Here is a 21,319-nt window from a genome sequence, read left to right on the forward strand (position 1 = left end):
GGTGTGTACTGCTGGGGAAGACAACTTGCTATCACTTACCAAAACTGCCCTAGAAGCATCAGTTCTTTGTGGAAAAAGAACTTTGTACATTTTGAAGGCAGCCCTTTCTATATTTTATTTAGGGACAGGGTCTCACTGAGTTGCTTGGGGCCTCACTAAGTTGCTGAGGCTGGCTTGGAACTCGCCAACTTCCTGCCTCAGCCTCCTGACTGGGAGTCATATACATTTCTGAGTGGTCCTTAAATAATTAAACAATTCAAAGCCTTTTAAAATTCTATTCAATCTCAGGAGAAAAATATCAGGAGTATGAAATCAGGCTGAAGCATAACAGGTATTCCAAGATGAAGTTTGAATGGCACACCCAAGGTGGGGTCAGGTGGGGTCTGAGACCACAATGCAGCCTGGGCCTGTGAGGTTGGTTGCAGAGAGTGAAGGAACACAAGACCTGGCGCTGAGAAGAGGAGCAACACTCCAAATGCCTCTGTGGAATCGGATAAGCAGACGCAGTCAGCAGTAAGCTGAAATCACCCCGCAAGCCCAGGCCGTGAGCCCCAGAAGAGGAGAAACAAAGTGAGCCATTAGTGGACCGAGTCATGCCCCCGACGCTACCTGATGGGAAGGTTTCCCTCAGTCAGACCCCAGACACCGACTCCATTATGAGAGATGAGCACAGGGTCATGCACACAAACAGCAAGAGCTACAAACCAACGTTTAAGTCTGACCCAGTAATGTATCGGGCACTGAGTCATGTCCTGGATGTGATTCACAGTGCTTTCAAATATCTGGCCTGATAATAACATTTTTTTTCTAATAAAAAATTACATTTTTTTCTCATAAAAATTACATTTTATGAGTAATCATCAGACTGCTAGGAGGGTGAACATATACCAAATAATTCCAGATTGACCTTTCATAAGAGGCGCCATGATACAAAAAGTGAGACGTGATCCCTGCCCTGGACTGATATAGTCTAGAAGTCACCTAACTTCTCCTAACTAGAACATTCTCCCACCCCACATCACTCTAATGCTTGTTCCTTGTCAGAAGCCAACAGAGGCCCTGGCTCCCAGCTCCTTGGCCTGAGACTGACGGAGTCCCAGCACATCCTCTCAGAGTCTCCCAGCTTGGAGGAAGGCTAGGGGGGACACGAGTGTGTGCAGAGCTCTCGGTGTGAGAGCTCCTGTCCTTAGTCCTGTGACTGAAGGGGGATGTGACGATCCATCTGATGAATTTTGGCTTGCCACCATCTCCTGCAGTTTTATATAAGAGGTCTGACAGGTTCTCTTTGACTCTGTATTCTCCTAATTCTTTCTCAGTGTCAAGGTAATGCTGGCCTCATAAGGTGAGCTCAGTACCACTACATCTTTTTCTCAACTGGAACTGTTTCATGAACGTCCCCTTCTAGATGGTTTGGTAAATCTAAACTTTAAAACTATTTGAAAATAATTTGTTGGTGACGGTGAAGGTGGTGGTGATGGTGATGGTTATGATGGAAATAGTGATGATGATGGTGATGATGATGATGGTGATGGTGATGGTAATGGTGATGATGGCAATGGTGATGATGGTGATGGTGAGGGTGAGGGTGAGGGTGATGATGAGGGTGATGGTGATGATGAGGGTGATGATGATGGTGATGATGGTGATGATGATGATGATGGTGATGATGAGGGTGATGGTGATGATGATGGTGATGGTGATGATGGTGATGATGATGATGATGATGATGAGGGTGATGGTGATGGTGATGATGGTGATGATGATGATGATGGTGTTGATGAGCGTGATGGTGATGATTATGATGATTATGATGATGATGATGGCAATGGTGATGATGATGGTGATGGTGGTGACGAGGATGATGATGGTGATGGTGATAGTGATGGTGATGATGATGGCGATGATGGTGCTGCTGCTAGTGGTGATGGTGTGATGACAGTAGTGGTGATGATGGTGGTAGTGGTGGAAGTAATGATGATGCATGCTAAAGACTATTGAATATTTACTACATACTAGGAGCTGTACTGAGGATTTTATAGGCATAGTTCACTTTATCCTCATAATAGTCCTGTATGGCAGTTAGTATTACTATTTAATTTTTTCCAAAGACAGACTGAGGACCCAAGAGTTGAGAAACTTGCCTAAAGTCATAGCTCTACTAAGCAGTCGAGTCAGAATTTATGTTTATGCAACTGCATTCTTGACCCAGGTTCGGTTTTTAGGACTAGACTTGTCAGAATTTTGCCATGTTTACTGGTTCTATTTCTTGAGTCAGTTTTGACAATATTCCTAGAAAATTATCTGTTTCATTTATATTTTCAAATGTGTAATATTATATGTGCTATTTAAAGTGCCTATATTTAAAGGGATTGCTTCTTGTGTTAATGCCACTTTTCTCGTTTTCTCTAGATCAGTGTTTTAAAGATTTGTATGTTCTGTTGATCTTAAGGAATGAATTTTTGGTTTCTTTTTAAAGGTTATGCTTCCTGATCATTAAATATCAGGCTGTAAGATTTATTTATTTCTTTTAAAACTTATTTCAATCTTAAATGTGTTCAGGGACTTTTGTGGCCTAGCATAGGCTGTATCTTGGCCAGTGCTCCTTGACTTGAGTAATTGAGATGACAATATTGTGCAGTTGGGTCTAGTGCTCTATGAAACAGTGATTAGGAATTTGAAAATGTTGCTTATGTCCTCAACATCCTGTTTTGAGCCAGAAAAGGCATAGCAAATATTTAATTATGATTATGGAGTTGCCTTATTCTCTTTGATGTTTTTTCTTTCATGGATTATATAGGGGCATAAGCACACTTATGACTTATGTATTTTGACGACTTGACCTTTAACCATTATTGGCCACTCTCTCTGCTACCACTCCTTTGCCTTTGCATCTACTTTGTCTGATATTACTATGTGTACAGTGGTTTTGTGCTTACTGTTTGCATCATACACTTCCTTCCTTTACTTCCCTCATGCCTGCCTTTTGCGTTCAAAGTGCATCTCTCAGACAGCACATGGCTTGGTCTGCTTTTATTTTATGCATCTGGTCTTTTTACATTTCATATGGTTGAATTTAATCTCACCTTATTATTGTCACTTGTCCTACAGTTTTTGTCTGTATGATCTGATTGCTATACTATTTGCTATTATTTTAACCTACCACCTTACTATTTGTTTTCTGTGTGTTTCGTTTCCTTTTAGTCTCTGTTCCTTTTTTGTTAATGGACATTTTTCATTAGTTAAATATATTCACAGTATTTTAAAATTTTCCTCTATTGGCTTTTTAGCTATACCTATTTTATTTTATTTTAGTGCGGCTGGGGATTGAACCCAGGGCCTTGTGCATGTGAGACAAACACTCTACTGAGTCGTATCCCCAGGCCACTCTTATTTTTTAATGATTGTTCAAAAATTAAAGTATACATTCTTTTTTTCTTTCTTTTTATTTCTCTTCTCACAGTTTTTTACTGCTTCACTATAGTTGTGCACCATGGGATCTGTTGTTACATATTGAGACGTGCACGCGATCTAACAATGCACTTGACAGATATCACTGCCAACACTTTTCCCCTCTCCCCACCTTCTACCCCGGTCCCTTTCCTCTGTTGATCTCCCTTTGATTTTTCATGACATCCCCATTCCTTCCCCACCTTCCTTTCCCTTTCTCCTCTCTGGCTTCCACACACAAGAGAAAACATGACTCTTGACTTTTTAAATTTGATTTTTTTCCTTAACAAAATGGTCTCAAGTTCCACTCACTTTCCTGCAAATGATATAATTCTGTTTCTCTTTATGGCTGAATAAAACTCCATTAGGTATATAAACCACATTTTCTTTATCCTTTCATCTGCTGAGGGACTCCTAGGTGGATTTGTAGTTCGGCTATTGTGAATTCTGTGCTGTCAACATGGTATGCGTGGGTCACCATCGTAAGATGACTTCACAGAGTTGAAGCACACATTCTTATCAGAAGTGACTGAGCATGAATGTTGCACCACTTCAAAAACTACGTGCGATCTTCACAACAACAAAATCCCATTTTCTTCTACTTCAGAATTTTCTGCACGTACTTTTATTTTTGTGATAAGCCACTGGCTTTCACATCCAGCACGTGCCCTTGTCACAGTCCTTCACACACGAAGCACGGGCAGCGCTCTTCATTCCCTCCTGTGGTTTCAAGTTTCCTTCCAACATTTCACCTCAGGTTGAGCATTTCCATTCTCATTTCTTTTGTTTCAGGTTTACTAGTGGTGAATTCCCCAGCTTTTCATTTACTCGTAGAATGTCTTTATTTCACCTTGACTTAAAAATTCTACTCCACGTTAGAGTCAAGGTTGCTGATGTGTACATTTAAGACGTTCAACTGACTTCTCTCCTCCCTAGTTTCTGGTGAGAAACTCAGTGTCTCCTCCCAACACCTTTGGTTGCATCTAAGTCCTCCCCGACTTATAGTTCAACTATTCAAGTATGACTTACCACGTGTGTGCGTGTGTGTGTGTGTGTGTGTTCTCCTGCTTGCTGTTCTGTTAGCAGAACTTCTTGCATTTGGAGGTTGATTATTTTAAATAAATTTGGAAATTTATTTCTCAGCGGCTGGAAACTCAAGACTCACTGTACACGTATTCAGCTGAGACTGGCCGGTGGGAAGTACTGATGGACACGGGAAGTCAGGGAAGGAAGAAGGTTGGCACATATCTAACCAGTGTTCTCTACCGAGTGGCTTTTTCCGGACGAGCCGCTGCCCCTGCCTCCTCTAAAGTCCCAGGTCCTTGTCGGTATACCCACATGCCTTCACCTCAGCTGACCAGGAGCCTTGCTGTCCTTCTCCTCGCAGCTTCTGGAAGGCCCAGGAGCCTGAGTATCTGCTGCCACCACCTCCACCTGTTCCCTTACACGACAAGGAAAGTGGCAGGTTCTTCTTGTTGCTAGTACCTGGACTGCTTCATGACCCAGCCCCTTTTGGCTTCTCACTTTTCCCCTTATTCTGTGAATACTTCTTACTAAATTCCCTCATTGAAATACCTGATTTTATTTATGTTTATGTTGTTGAATGTGTTGAATTGTAATCTATTAACTGAATGAAGTTTTGTTTTTATTTTTATGTATTTATTTATTTACTTTTAAGGCATAATATTGTTATTGGTTAGGCAGAAACCTAGGAAGGAATCAGAGTTATTTCTACAAATTTCTTTTCTTTGTTTTTTTCTTTTGGGGAAAAAATACTTTTTTTTTTTTTTACTAAGAGTATTGAGCAAATATCTACATATCTCTTGGGTCATGCCAACTTTGGATTTTATTATGAATAGACAAGTGATTTTGGAATATATTAGTCTTTAATTATACACATATCAACATATTTAGTGATTATTATGGTTAATATACTTTAAAATCCTATGATTTATTTTGTGACTCAGAGTTTAAGTAATGGATTTCTGTATCACAATTATTTGTAAAGGTCCTTGTTTTCTAACATTAATTTCATTGTTTTATTTTTTTAAGGAATAGTTTTTCTACTATTAAGACATTTGGCAGAGACCTTGAACATCCTGGAATCAGATCAAGTAAAGATATTGGAGCCTGAGAAAACAATTTGCTATTAATATTTGACTATAATAGTCTATTAGACACAGTGGAAAACATCAAAGAACTACTGGTGACCTTTTTTCCTGTGTGTATCTGAAGATCACTCTTTTGATCTTTCCTCAGAATTCAGGATCTGCTAAGGCATGGGGCTGATAAAGGAAAACAATGTTACTGATACGATTATTTATCTCCTTTTGCATTGGTGGGATGTGCGACAGATGTGTATTTTAGCAGGGATAATAATTTTTAAAACTTTGTTATGACAAACACAAACTGACTCATAAAGAAATTGAAAATCTGACTAGATTTACCCCAAAAAGCCAAGAAACTGACTTATTAATTTAAAAAACTAAAAATGATATTAAATAAATACTATTTTCAAAGAACGGCCTTTGCCCATGGCTTCACTGGTGAATTCTTACAATCATTTAAAAATAATTAATGCAGATTCTTCACAAGCTCTTCCAGGAAATAGGAGAGAAAGAAAGAGTTCTTAACTCATTTTATGAGGCAAATATAACCCTGATAGCAATACCAGACAAAGCTCACAATAAATCAAAACTTAAGACCAATATCTCTTAAGAATATAGGTTAAAATATATAAGCAGAATATTAGCAAAGAAATTTAGCCACATATAATATAATTTTTGTACCAGAACAATGTGGGATTTACTCAAGAAATGAAAGTTGACTTAATATTCGAAAATCCACCCATGTAATAAACCATATTAACAACCTAAAGGAGAGAAAATTTATGATCATCCCAATAGCTGCATAAACAGCGTTTGACAAAATCCAACACTATTTCATGATAAACACACTTCACAAAGTATGAATAAGGTGGAATTTCCTCATGATGATAAAGGATCCCATTAAAAACAAGCAGTGAACATATCTGGGAGTGAAAGGCCAAACCCTCTGTCCTAAGGTCATTAGCTACAAAGGGCTGTGCTGGGGTTACCTGTATTCAGCCTTGCACTGGAGGTTCAAGCCAGGAAATCAGGCAAAAGTAAAAAAAAATAAAATAAATAAAATAAAAATACAACAGAAAGGAAAGAAGGATGGAAAAGTATGTTTGTAGGTGAAATGCTCTTGAACATAGAAAAGGGTCTTACTCCCTAGGATTCTGACCTGAGCCGTTCTCCCTGACAAGCCTAGCCAAAGGAGGTCCAGCACTGGAGTTGAGGCCACGCTGGTGTTCTTGTTCAGATTAACCCAATACAGCCCGTGGCCAGGTTGTTGTGAACTGGATGCTTGAGGGTACCCAAGCTCATATGTCGAAATTCAATCCCAAATGTGATCGTATCTGGAGGTGGGCCCATTGGGGCATGATTAGGGGACAAGATTCAGTGCCCTTATAAGCACTGGCTGGAGGGCTAGCCATCTCTTCCTCCACATGAGGAGGTAGGGAGAAGATGGCAAGAAGGCCCTCCCCAGCACCCAGCATGTTGGCACTGGGACTTCTGGCTTCTGCCATCTAGGTCGGTGAGAAAGGAACCTCTGTTGTTTATAAACCGTGCCGTCTATGGCACTTTGTTGGAGCCATCCACAGACCAAGACACCAGGGAACAAGAACTACCATGAGGCAAAGTGATGGTTGGTCCAAACTCTTAATTATCACCATTTATCCTGCCTGTTCTATCAGAAGCCTGTTCAGGGCCATTAAGCATACCAAGATGTTTGTGTAACTAAATCAATTTTAATTAACATTCTGACTGTAAAGCTGTTTCTTTTAAACACACCAGCATAATTGATTCATTGAAAAGCAGATTTGACTCTTCCCTGTCATGGGGCAGGAAAAATCACACCTTTTATCAACGATGTTAGACTTTGGCACTTTAAAGTGTATTGTTACCTCTATGGAAAAGGCTGAATTGAGACAGGAAGGTCTTTTCCCCTATCTCTGTTCACTTTCCTTTAAGGCAGACAATGGCTCTGACTCAGATGAGATATTTACTTGTTGGAAAAACCCCACAGATACACCTCTCCCCCAAAACCTGAAAATCAAACTTATCATAAGCTGTTGCTGTGAGTGAATCATGGAGTCCTTCTGTGGGGTTTTATCTGGGTATTGACTTGACACCCACTCTTCCCCATGTCCTCGCGGCCCACCCAAGGGAGGCTCCGCCAAGCCTCTGCCCAGGTCTATGTCATGGGATTCAGCAAAGATGAAAATATCTGAGGGAGCAAAGTGTTTGATTGTAAGTCAGCATGAAATAATAAAAATTCCTGTTCTTTAAATGACAGAACTTCAAAATGAAAGGGAATTCAATAAGAAACAGATGTGAAAGTCAAAAGGAGAAAATGGTATTTAACTATTCACCACTATGAGAGTAGCCTTTCCCTGATAGGAGGTCTTAGCTTAGCTTCAAAAGGTTGGGGACATTTGAAGGTCCTAAGATGTGCAAGAGGGAAAAAGAGCTACCTTTGGTTGACTAAGAACTTCTCCTTCACTTGACGAGGACTGAAGATTTGGTTTTTCACACACCTTATTCAAGGGAAAGGCCAAGTTTTCTTTTTCTACTCTCTTAGGTGAGCTCATCTCATCCTGTAGATTTAAATTCCACCCGAGAGCTAAATTCTCCAGATTATATGTGCATGCATCTCCTCCCATGAACATGCCCTTAAACCCCACCACCTGCGTTCTCTCTCTCTCTCTCTCTCTCTCTCTCTCTCTCTCTCTCTCACACACACACACACACACACACACAGTCTTTGATTTCAGAGGTGAGCCCCAAAGTCCAATTCTCTCCACTGTTTAAGATTCCCTTCTGTAAATGCCAATCATTTTTCCAGTTGCTCAAATGATAAACAAAAATAAAGACTGACAAAACTTAACTTCTCTTGTTCTTCATGACCAATCCCACAGCAAGAACTGTCTATGTCATTCCTCACAATATATCCCAGACCTGGACCCACTTTACCACCCCCAGGGCTATGCCAGTGTGAACCTTCACATGTCACCTTGTCTTCCTATTCCTCCCTGCCCCCTGGAAGAACAAGAACAATCTTGTCCAAGCATAGGCAGATAACGTCCTCTGCTCAGAATCTGACATGACTTCCCACAAAGTACCCATGGAGAAATCCACAGATCTCAAAATGACCTGCAGGACCAACCAACATGACCTGCTCTCTCACACTGCTCCTCCAACCCCACCTACCACGACTCTCTCCAGACTCTCTGCCCAGCCACCAATCCCACATACTGAGTTACCCACCAGAGCAAACTGCCTGCACAGTAGTTGTTCTCCATCATTTATGTTTAGGAAATTAATCAGGTATGTTTTAATGGATATGAAAGATGATACTATTAAACTACCTTCTTTTTCTTTTTTTTCTTTTTAGGGTATAATAACAATAAAATACCATTTGAGGGTATAATAACAATAAAAGTGACTTGATCATTACATTAAGGAATAACTGAATGCTGAGTATTGAAATGAGCAATGAAACATATTAAAAAATCAAAGTTCCAAGACATTTAACATTATAATTTGGCTGTTCATTTTTCTTAAGTAAAATATCACTATTATTAATTTTACTTGGGCTAATGAAACACATGTGTTTAACTAAATTTTATTACAAAAAAATACCCTAGTTCTAAACACTGTCCTCATACCAGATTTAACATAACTATTTAGTTTTGCTGACAATATGAATAAAAAGACTAAAACATATAGAAACATTTGATGCTTGATCATTTTTGGAAAATAGCTGCCATTTCTAACAAAGTTATACTACAAGGCAGTCAGAGTGAAAAAAAAAAATTCAAAAGGAAGAGCCATTTAATAATTTAATTGTCACCGATTTAAGTTCTAAAACTAGAACCAGATTTAAAAATTATGGACTGAGTAAGAATGACATTAGACCCCCTTTCTAAAGGACTTCCCTTTGTGATTCTTCCCAAGTAACAGATTCCTCTACTAGTCCCTCATTCATTCTGTCACTTAGCACCTTCCCTTTGTGAACAAACCTGGGATGATGAATATGCTGAGGACCGTGACTTGGTCATTACATAACGTACACACATACTAAAACTCACACTGGACCCCATGAAAACGTGCCATCATTATTTGTCAATTAAAAATTTAAAAAGCTACAAATGCATGCACACACACACACATAAGACAATTTATCAAAAAGAAAGAAAACCAACAAAGCAGAATAGAACTGTAATTTCACTAGCTAAGAAAATGAGTAAGGGAATGTCAGCAGAAGGGAGAGGCACCATTACCCTAATGAAAATGCTTCCTAAAATATAACAGAATTATTTCCCACCTACATGAGAGCAAGACAGAGAAATTGCTAGGTACACAGCAGGTGTTCACAGGCAGAATGCTGAGAGGCATCCATGCTAAATGGACCAGGAGGAACTGGGAGCAGATACCTGCTGTGGGGTGTGAGGTTTCATTTCTACCCAAGGCAGGTGATCTCCCAGGAATTTGATGAATTAAGAAGGAACTCAGTTCTGAATAAAATTAGGAGACAAGAAGTGCTCTCCCACCAGGAAAGGGAAAACAGAAAACTTTGCCATTCAGCCAGGTAATTTTCAGGGAAGAGAACTATCTTTGGGGGCCATGAGTAGAAAAAACTCATCTGTGAAAACTGAGATCCCCAATCCTGGCCCAGGCCAGGGAGGTTGATGCAGATTCTCATGGCCTGCTTGGTGCAGGAACCTTGTCCGCAGGTTCAACACAATGCTGTGACTTGACCTCATGAATCCCAGAGGAACCTAGAACCAAAAACTGTCCCATAGTGATGTCTTTACAACTATGAATACATGAAATCAGGCCTGACAAAGCCCTGCTGTTGATGAACTCACAGTCAGAACTGTGGACAAACCAGGAGTACACCACCTGGAGAGAGTCATACAGACCAACGGCAGAAGTCACACACTTGTTTATGAATGAGAAATAGCAGAATGAAACCAGAGATACTTCCATGTTATATGTGTCAAATCTGCAAATCAATGAGTAGGAAATAAAATATCCATAGGCAAAATATAGAAATATTTTATTAAATGTCAAGTTTTAAAAAGGACCAAATAGGCTTCTTAGATATAAATACACACACACACACACACACTCACACAGATTGAAATTATAAACTCAAAATGGATAAGGAATTTACCTGAATTTAATCCTAAATAAAGGGCAGATTTGTAAACTTTGAGAAAAAAAATCACAATTTCTTTCTGCAGCACAGAATGAAAAAACACAACATATTGCTAAAAAGAGCCCCGGGAAGAACGATTACACAAAAGATAAGAAGCAATGTATAAAGGTAAAAAAATTTTAAGAATGGTACTGAATTTTTAAGAACACGAGATCAAAGACTGAAAAACTGCAACTAGTCACTTAGGTACATAAAAACAAATTCACAGCTAGAAACAATATAGCAAAAGTCCAGGGAGAAATAAAATCCTGAAAGGCACCCAGAGAGGAACAATAGATTACCTACAAAAAACTATAATGAGACCGGTGGAAGACATTTCATCAACAATAATAGGAAATGGAATGCAGCGGAAAGATGTGACCATAATACTGAAGGTAAATAAAAGTCAATTTGCAATTTTATCCCTGGTCTGAAAATGTGAAATAAAGGAAATAAAGATATGGGGTGTGTGTGTGTGTGTAAACATCAGTGACAATTCCCAGGAGTAAAAACCACATCTGTGGTAAACAGGACACAGGGATGACATTAGCAAAGCCTGGATTATGGACACATGGGTGCTGACCGTATTACTCTGTGTACTCTTTTGGTATCACGGAAATATTTCATAGCAAAAATGTTGAGGAAGAAAAAGAAGAAGAGGAATCACATGAAAGGCAGATGAAGGAGCAGAGGTCTTGCAACTTAGCTGTGAGGCAGATCCGAGCCGGGAAGCTCTGCAGGAGGAAGCAGCTGGGTTTCCCTGGTGCTACTCTCTGTGGGCGTCCCAAGGAAATGCAACCTGCACGAGTGTCACAAGGCTCAAGCTTGAAGGCGCACTTGTTGCTCACGGAAAATACCAAGTTAATGGGTGATGAAGCGTGAGAAAATGGACTTCTGCAGTCTACAGAGGTGCAACACAGCAGAAGAGAGACCAGAAAACCAACCCAAGACAGCAGGGACACAGCACCGTGTGCTTCTTAAAAGGGAGATCAACAGAATATTCTTTTTATTTTTTTAAAAATATTTTTTTTAGTTGTCAATGGACCTTTATTTTATTTATTTATATGCATTACTAAGAATTGCACCCAGTGCCTCACGCATGCTAGGCAAGTGCTCTACCACTGAGCCACTATTCCAGCCCCCCAAACAGAATATTCTTGTTCTCTGAAAGTCTTTTTGTGTTCTTTGGAGGCATCTTTTAAACCGCCCCAGTCACTTTCTCCCCTCCCAACTCTTTCCAGTGAGGAACAGATCTTGTGTACCCAGGTGGAGAGAACATAGAGGTATTCAGCTGATGCGAAGATGGAGAAAAATGAATGAATTCATTCACTTATTGGGAGGTTTCACTCAAGATTTTGCAAATCTAGAAGAAGGGCTCCTTTGGTCCAAATATTTCAAAGCTAATCCTTGGGGTAAGAGGAAATACAGTGGAAACGCCTCCCAAAACAGAATGGCTATCTGAGGATCTGTACGTATATGAATAATACTTTGCTTTGTTATTACTTTTGTAAATGCCATTGCAATGGCTCAGTGTCCAGAACAAAACCTTTCGGAGCATGGGGGTGATGTTGGGGGACATAGCACTTCTTTCCAGCTTGCTGAGCATCTTCATGAGTTAAAGTGCCGCCAAATCCAGGCAGCTTGGCTGCTCACAAATGCTAACTGTGTCATGGGGGCTACGTTCAATCACACAGCTGAATTCCACTGGATCGAAAATGGTGCTTTACGATGAAATATTACTCAGCCATAAAGGCAAATGAAATTATGGCATTTTCAAATAAATGGATGGGACTGGATAATGTCATGCTAAGTGAAATAAGCCGTTCCCCAAAAACCAAAGGCTGAATGTTCTGATATATGAATGTTAACACACAATAAGGGAGGCAAGGAGGGAAGAATAGAGGAACTTTGGATTACACAGAGGGGAATGAAGGGAAGGGAGGAGGGATGGAAATAGGAAAGACAGTCGAATAAATCGAACATAACTTTCCTATGTTCATATATGAATACACGACCAGTGAAACTCCATGTCATGTTCAACCACAGAACGGGAAGTTGTACTCCACGTATGTATGACCTGACAAAATATATTCAGGAACAAATGGACAAATGTCTAAAAAGAACAAACAAAAAATTTTAAAGAAAGAAAATGATACTTTGGCTTTTACATAATCGATGCTGAAGAGGGGAAAGAAAATTGATTCCAGATTTTTTTTTCCTAAATCTGTTGTCAGAAGGACAAGAGATTTTTGGAGAAAGTTGATTGGTGTATATTGTTCTCATTAAGAAGGTTCAAGAGAGAAGATCAAGAAGGCCTCACAGAATGACTGGCTTTTCACCAGTAGGTAGGGCCAGAAAGAATCTACCTCAAAGAAAGGAATCTGGTGTACTCAGACCCTGCCCTCTGTACCGTGTTTCCTGGGAGGGGCCAGCTGGACCCAGACCTGGAGTGGTCAAAGACGACTGCAGAGGGTAGATTTAGGACAGAAGGGAGGGAAGCCAGACTCACTGGACCTGACCACAGTGGATGGTGGGCAAGTGTGCCCAGGGCAGTGCTGGTCCTTCAACATACTGTGGTGTTCTTTGTTTATTAGAAATTACACCTGAAGGAGATTGTGTCGGGTTAGTTTATTGCACCACATTTCTGAGACTGTGCATCAGAGTAACACCAAGAGCAATGTAAGAAGGTCACATTTATTTTAAAAAATCTCTGAGGGGAATCAATACGTTCACTTTGAAAATCAAGGTATTTTTGAATCTAAGCAAAGCACATGGGGTACTCAGCCTTCAGGACCTGGAGTTACCCTTCCTGCACCACGACGTGATGAATACCTGTCTGAAAATCAGCACCCTTTCATACCTTGAATACAACTGGGCTCCCAGGGAGGGTACACAGTGAGACTCCCAGGGAAAACTTCAGTACTTACTTTGGCAACACGAGAATCTGCACGATGAAGATGCAGAAGAAGATGAGGCAGGCGCAAGTCACGTAGTACTTGAATGCCGGCAGTGCTGTGGCTCGGTACTGAAGGGAGACAGGAAACCAGGAGTCAGGTTTCCGCTAGAGGAGGGCTGCCTAGGGTGGGCGCTGCCTCGAGCAGAGGACTACACTGGGACTGCAGATCGCAGCCTCCGGCGTCAAACTTCCTCCCGTGTGAGCTGCTGTGACTTCCAGAGACCACGATTCATGCCACAACTGTTCGGATATGCATTTGTGTGTAACTGAATCACTGCCTTAAGGAGAGAGGTGCCTGGCTGGGAATCTGAGGGGGTGAGCGGAATGAGCCACGGAACTGTGCCATTTTCACATACTTTTGAACAGGGTCGAGGAAACGCATCCCATTTAGCATTTCGTTTTATTATTTATGTCACTGCTGCTTAGCTGATGGGGAGTAAAGACATAAGGGGAGGCGTGAGGGCTGGCTCCTGGACATGCCCTTCCTTCAGGTCCAGCACAATCAGCAGGGGTGCACTGGGTTCTCCCAACCCTCCAGGACCATGGACTGACCACTGTGGGCTGCCTGGCTGGGCTGCCCTGCCTGACCTGTGCAGCTGGGGACGGCAGGACTTACGTTTCCATGCACTCTAAAAATTGCCTTAGAGTTGGCATCTGCAAATATGGACTCCTGGGAATGGAAGCAAAGGCCACGTTTTTAATGATATTTACCTTCTCTTTACTAGAATGTTTTTTCTAGTGACTTTTGTGACTGAATAGCCAGGATACTTTACATGCTGATGAAGAGGTCATATTAGCATAAATGCTGAAGTGTGATTACATCCTATGCATTCAATTACATCCTTGTCTTTTGACTTCTTCTGAGCTTTGTACAGAGATGTGAGGTGCAATTTCGTTTGGTATCAACAAGGGAAATGGACTTCTATCAGGAAGGAATAATGAAACAGTGAAACAGGCAGCCATCAGTATCTGTGACTGTCACTCCAGGCTAACGTGGTCAGTAAAACCCATTCTGTCAGGTGTCAGTTTGCTACACCATCTACATCCTTTACTTAGACGTAGAAATTGATTTTCTTGACCACAAATGCAAAGGAAAGTTTGCGTGTACCTGTAATTTCCAACCCTGGTGAATTTTAGAAGAATTTGGATGCTTGATATTTTCATTTGATATCCGTGAAACAATGAATCTGATTTTCTAAACAGAATTTTAATGCCAGTGTTGCAAAAACTACCACTAATCACTTTTGCTCAAACTAAGACTTTAATTCTATGGTTGGATGAATGAGACAACCTGTAAATCTTGTTCCTTCTCTGGACCCACACAAAACAAAGGGCGGATGACGTGAAATGAACCTGGAAGAACAATTATCCTTCCTGTGTGACTGCTGAAGTCATTTAGCAAGGCCATGCAAAACTCCATGGGTAAAAATTAATCATCTGCTTCTTATTTGTGCCTGAAACAGCTCCTTGAAAGTCATAATGAGAAAACATTTACATGCAACAAAAACTTAAAAGTGTGGGTTTTCTAATTTTCCTGAACAGGTGTTGAAAGTAGACTCATTTTTGTCAAAAATATTAAAGCAATTTGTATAAATACACTGAAAATTCATCAGAGAGGATTTTGCTTTCTTTTAAAGCCTTTTCAGAGAAAACATCACATCAAGGAAGCCAGGCATCAGCTGCTGCACTCTCCCTTTGCCCCGGATCTCAGACATGCTGCAGCCGCCATCTATTACAGAGTGCTGGGCAGACTGAGAGGCCAGAGAGGGAGGCTGAGACACACTGAACAATGTATGCACAAAAGAACCACCGAAGCCAGAGGAGTTCTGATAGAAGCAGCTTAAATGCCACATGCAAAAAACATGACCCCAGTTTATGAAGGAATTCAAAACTACCAATTCAGAAAAACCAATTGATTTTGAGTAAAAATAAATAAATAAATAAAAAGGCTTACTTCTTTCTCTAGGATTTTGTTATAGAAAAGCAGTGAGATTCTCTGAATGTCTTCAGACTTGAGCCATTGCCTGGAAATGAAAAGAACAGTCATCATGAATCCAATGCTCCAACCAAACATCTGGAACCACTTTTTATGAAATGACTTGCATTCTTCCTTGATTGTAAATCATCCCAAACTGAATATTTTTAAGAAATGTACAATTCTAACTTGTTGGATATGGAATGCTGAGATTGTTAACAGGAAGTGCAAATATAGCATCTGCAGTTGCACCTGACCCTCCTTAGAAGGTCCTGTATTGCAAACCGACTGCCAGGTCAGATTGAAACTCAAGCTGTCCAGGTTAAGCAACTAGGGAAATGTTATCAGAAGAATTCAAGTATGTCAATAAATTGATTCCCTGAAGTTTTTCTCAAGTCACATGGGGGCTTCCTTTCCCCAGGGACTTGGTTCCTAGAGAACTGTCCCTTTTCTTGCCTTAGAGCAAGGAGCACATCACTCTGAGCATCCTGAGTGCCAGAAACCCTGGGGTCTAGGTGAGGAGATCGTGCCTCCCTACACTGTCTGAAAACCCTTTCATTATCATTATTTAAATCCTGAGAAAGGAAAAATCATGTTCAAATGCAGTTTTAAACAATAGCTAAAACCTAACATAATGAGAATCTGCTGATGCAAACATAAACATATGCGTATGGATGCATATCAACATCTGGATACATAACATATGTGTTTCTCCAATGTTGGAAAAAAATAAGAATTACATGGAAGTTCATGTTTTTCCAGTTGACCAACTTGTAGGTCTGTTTTAAGAAAGAGTTGTAAATAGAGAAAGGATGTAAGGAGAAAATCCTTCACTAGAGTGTTGTATTATCCAATAAGCCACACGAAGACACCCAGCATGCTGCTGCAGAAGCTGGGTAAATGCCTGACACAGTCACACACTTAGCTACAAACTAGATGTGCACTCTCTGAAATAAAATTAAGAAACATAGGAAATTGCACCTTCTTCTACCTATGAATGCAAGAATACAAAAAATTCTAATTCTGTGCATTAAAGAGAAGTACCTGGAAATGCTGGATGGTTTGTTAGTCACTGAGGGATTTATAGTTTTATTATCCTCAAATAAAAACTTGTAGAATTTTGGAAAATATAGTAATCTTAAATATTCACACCTACGTATGTTTATGTCTATGCTTGCATACAACTGTATATATATATCTATGTCTATATCAACATCTATACCTATATTTCTATTCATCTACCAAGAACTCATATGTTAGGACCTTAGAGCAAAACTTATGTTTTATGTAAGTTTTCAAAAAAACATTATACCTAGTCAAACAATTATTAATTCACATGAATTTCTTATGTAGTATTTTTTCAGTCACTTGGTCGTACTTCTGTGGATGGTGACCTCCTGAGATGTAGTAGGAAGATAGAGGGTGTTATGGTTTAGATGTGGTGTCCCCTCAAAGCTCATATGTAAAACAATGCAAGAAGGTTTGGAAGAGAAATGATAGGGTCATAGTCTTAATTCAATCAGTGAATTGATCCCTGATGGGATTAACTAGGTGGGGGCTGGAGGCAGGTGGGATCTGGCTGGAGGAGGTGGTTCACTGGGGGCGTGGCTATGGGGTATGTATTCTGTATCTGGAGGGTGGAGTCTCTCTCTGTTTCTGTCATCAAGTGAGCTGCTTCCCTCTGCCACACACCTCTGCTCAGCCTCACCTGGAGTCTTCAGCCCCGGTGCAGGACATGGATAAACTGAGACCTCTGAAAGTGTGAGCCCTCAAACAAACTTTTCCTCCTCTATAGTTGTTCTGGTCGGGTCCTTTAGTCACGGCAGCGACAAAGCTGACCAAAACGGAAGGTGAAAGCCTTTGAGGACCAATGGAAGGGACAGGTGAACGGGGCCACTCCCAGTGTGCCATCAGAGGTGACCCTGCCTTCTGTTTGCAGGTGAGGTCTCTAGATGTGACTCATGTACAGCATCATCAGGACCTGTCCACTCAGGAGGCCAGGCCGCAGAGGAGGGGAGTCCCAGGTCTGCTTGAAGCCCCTGGGCCGTCCTCACACTCTCCCTGCCAGACGACACCCTGTCCCCTGGAATAACCCCGGGCTCAGCTATGCACGGTCCACTTCTCACTGAGGCAGGAAGTGAGGCTACGTGTCTGTAATGACTTCAATTAAAAGTGAGATGGATACAAATCTGGATTTAATGTCATTGCTCGATTCAATGTTATAAACTTCAGGTATCAGGGAAATAACATTTTTGGTATTTCTGACTATTGTACTAGATACAGAATTATATCATTGCTCTTTTATAGAGACTAGTTGGAGGATGAAATGTCAAAATACATCCTAGGGTCATGTATAATCCAAAAAATAAAACAAATAAAAAAATAAAAATAAATTTTAAAGAATAAAGGGCCAGAAAATAAAATTTAAGATAAATTTTAACCCTCTCACTCTAGAACTGTACGTTAATTAACCTATGAATAAGATGTGCAGGTCATTTGCTAAAAATGTTTCTTTTTCTTTATTGAAAAAGAAAAGTCAAATTTCAAAGTGCTCCTGGATAGCTGGAGCTGGGAAAACAACTGCGTGCGTCGGGTGAAGTGGAAATGAAGCCACCCCTCATTCATCAGCAGCCCCATGCTCCCATCTGGGCTTCTTCAGGTACCAGCGTCCTGCAGGTGCTCAGCAAGTGCTCAGGACCAGGACTTCCTGTCCAGTGTCCCCAGCACCTAACATCCTGCTTCATAAGCAAGTAGCGCTTGGGGACATGACTGAATTCCAGCTATTGATGCTCTGGCCTCCCTTTACCCACAGCAGTGAGTTTGATCTATGGCTTCTCCCTTAAAGCATTAGGAGATGACCTCGTCTTAGAATTAAGGAGGACATGCTCTTTTATTTGGCACTGGGCATGCTTGACCACTGAACAACATCCCCAGCCCATATATACATAAAATATAATATTTATTTTATATATATAAAATATAATATACATATAATATAATTTTGAGATAGGATCTTGCTAAATTGCTTAGGGCCTTGCCAAGTTACTGTGGTTGACTCTGAACTCACAATCCTCCTGCCTCAGCCTCCTGAGTCACTGAGATGACAGGTGAGTGCCACCGTGCCAGCTCAGATTTGGTTTCTATGTGAATTCTCTGAAGTGGTCTGAGTTTCCACTACAGAATTGTAAAAAGATCAGAGATTCATAATGTGCTTTGGTTGTTTGGATTTAAAAAAGATTTCTGTTGGCCGATAAGGTCAAATATTGTTTCTGGAAATGGGAACTATGGAGAAAGAGGAGCGGAGGGGAGTGGAGGAGGAGAAAGATGTGTGTGTTATTCATGTTCTTCTGACATGTTCCCTGACACAAGCTGTCCACGGCATGAAGAAATCTAACCCCATCCCTGTCCCTGGAATAGACTATCAGTGATTCCCTGTTAGTTTATCCTAAGATACTTTATTTGGCCAAGGCCCAATAAAGAAAATTCTAAACAAAGTCCTGACTGGATGGGATGGGCAGAGGCCCACCCACATCCTCATGGAGGGTCTCTCTGGAGTATAAGAATGCAAGTTCTCACAGCCAAGGGACAAGGAAGTAGAAGGCCAGTCTCCTGCTGCTGTGGGTGGGAGGCTTGTGTCCCCTGCCCATTTCATGTGCTAAAGTCCTGACCTGTATTGGGTGATGTCCTCTAAAGCAATGCCTGAGGTTGAATGGGGCCACTGGACGGGGCCTTTCCTGATGGGGTTAGTGGTTACAGGACCACTCCTCAGAGAACTTTGGCCCTGCCCCTGTGGACACACGCCCAGGAGAGGCAGGCCTGAGTGCTGTGTGTCTCATGCTGAACAAACACTGGCATTACTCATCTTCTTACAAATGCTCGATGAATGGATAAGTGAAGGAACAGAGGACAATCTGCAAAGAAATCACTGATTTATATCGAGAGCAGAAAAACCACTGAACGGTACCTCAGGCCTAGAGCCCCAGTTGAGTCCTCAAGTCAATATTAAAAGACCAGGGAATGCCGTAACAAAACAAGAGGAGTTAGTGAGTATTCTGTAGTGTTCCATAACAAAATGTTATCATGCTAATTAAAGGTAGATGCATAAAAGCTTCTATCTAGAAAATGTTCCTTTTACTTTTTGAGTACAGCCTGGACTTTTTTTTTTTCTATTTGACTTCTGAAATATGTTGGGAAAGCCATTACAGAAGCAGTGACATCAACCTGAGATATGACTTTAGAAGAAAAAGCATGAAAACACAAAGGTGTCAACTAAACACGAATTTGAATACTAAGGGATGAGAAGACAACAGACAATTCAAAAGCGACCTTAACAGAACAAAGCCACACTGTACTTTGTAAGGATTCCTTTAGAAGGAAAGCTCTAAAAGTGAGTTCAGGAGGGCAGGAGTTTTGCATGAGCACAGGCGGAGGCTGACATTAGAGGCCAGGTTTTTGATGTTGTATTATTATTGGCAGTTAAGCTTGGTCAAGATTTATTTTCTTCTAATGTCTTGTATTAGGTTGGGGGTCACAGAGCATCAACTGAATGAGGTCCTTCCCCTGCATTATATGGAATTGGATGCTTCCCCAGGTGTTAGCTACTGGTAGGACACAGGGAATCGTTTGCTTCCTGGTTTGTGATGTGTCAACATTTGGACTGGTGTGGAGGTGGTCCTGATGCCAGAGAAAGCAATGTCTGTCTAGGCACTGCTGTGGGCCCCAGGAGCTCTGGGAGGTGGGAGGCTTGGTCTCCTGCAGCACAGGATGGTGATGGTCAATGTGCCAGCACACCTGATTGGCAGCTCTTGTCTAATCACGATGCTGCATTGCATGGATTTGTATGCCTTTACACATACACACACACACACACACACACACACACACACTCTCTTTACATACATGTCATGTGATCTTTCATAATCTATGTGAATATTCTAAATATTTATGTGGAACATTCTAGAACAGACATGCATTTTTGCAAAGCCACACACTAACTGAGGCCCTGTAACTGTATGTGGGTAATAGAGAGTTCTAGGTGAAAATAATTTACACTTTCCAAGAGTCGACTTTCAGGATAAAAATCAAGTAGGTTTCTATAAAGATGTAAACCTTTCTGGGATGGTTTTCAGGGAGACCTACTGCTGTCCACTATAATTCAATTCTACAATGATCCATCGAGTGTCTAATGCGTGCCAGAACCATCTAGAGTGGCCTGCCTCCCGTTCCTCATGGTGCCTGTGTGCCAAGCCACCTCAGGAGAACGCAAAGGCGGATGGATGCCATCACTCGTCCCAGGCGGGGGGAGCTGACACTTCCTTTAAATCATTTTTTCTCTGTATCTCTTAGATCGTTTAAAACTACAGCAGCAATTCTGACTTCGCAGGCTGAATGAACGAGCCTTCCTCCCACTGCTTACTGTGGATTCCAATTCCATCCGTCTCCCAGGATCGAGAACGGTGGGTATCTCAACACTCGCCAATTCTGCAGAGGAATCGACGCATCCTGAATGAACAGTGTCACGGGATACACTCTGCAGATTTCCCCATATGGAAGCCCTGTGAAGCTTTTATAAACATTGCTTGCTGAATATATGAGGCTGGAATGTTCTGTGATGACTGGTCATGTTGTTTATTAGTAATTGACTTGGCAAA

The 21,319-nt window shown here is 41.1% G+C and overlaps 1 protein-coding gene across 1 annotated transcript in view; it reads right to left on the minus strand.

Annotated features, from left to right (window-relative positions):
* Nucleotides 1–21,319, minus strand: part of Adcy2 (adenylate cyclase 2) — a 374,991-nt gene that overhangs the window by 75,928 nt on the left and 277,744 nt on the right. The window contains exons 13-14 of the mRNA XM_027943896.2: nucleotides 15,648–15,717; nucleotides 13,665–13,762 (exon numbers count right to left, since the gene is read on the minus strand). Of these exons, the coding sequence (XP_027799697.1) occupies nucleotides 13,665–13,762; nucleotides 15,648–15,717 (168 nt within the window). The remainder of the gene's footprint in view (nucleotides 1–13,664; nucleotides 13,763–15,647; nucleotides 15,718–21,319) is intronic.

Source organism: Marmota flaviventris, chromosome 5, assembly GCF_047511675.1.
Source record: "Marmota flaviventris isolate mMarFla1 chromosome 5, mMarFla1.hap1, whole genome shotgun sequence".
NCBI lineage: Eukaryota > Metazoa > Chordata > Mammalia > Rodentia > Sciuridae > Marmota > Marmota flaviventris.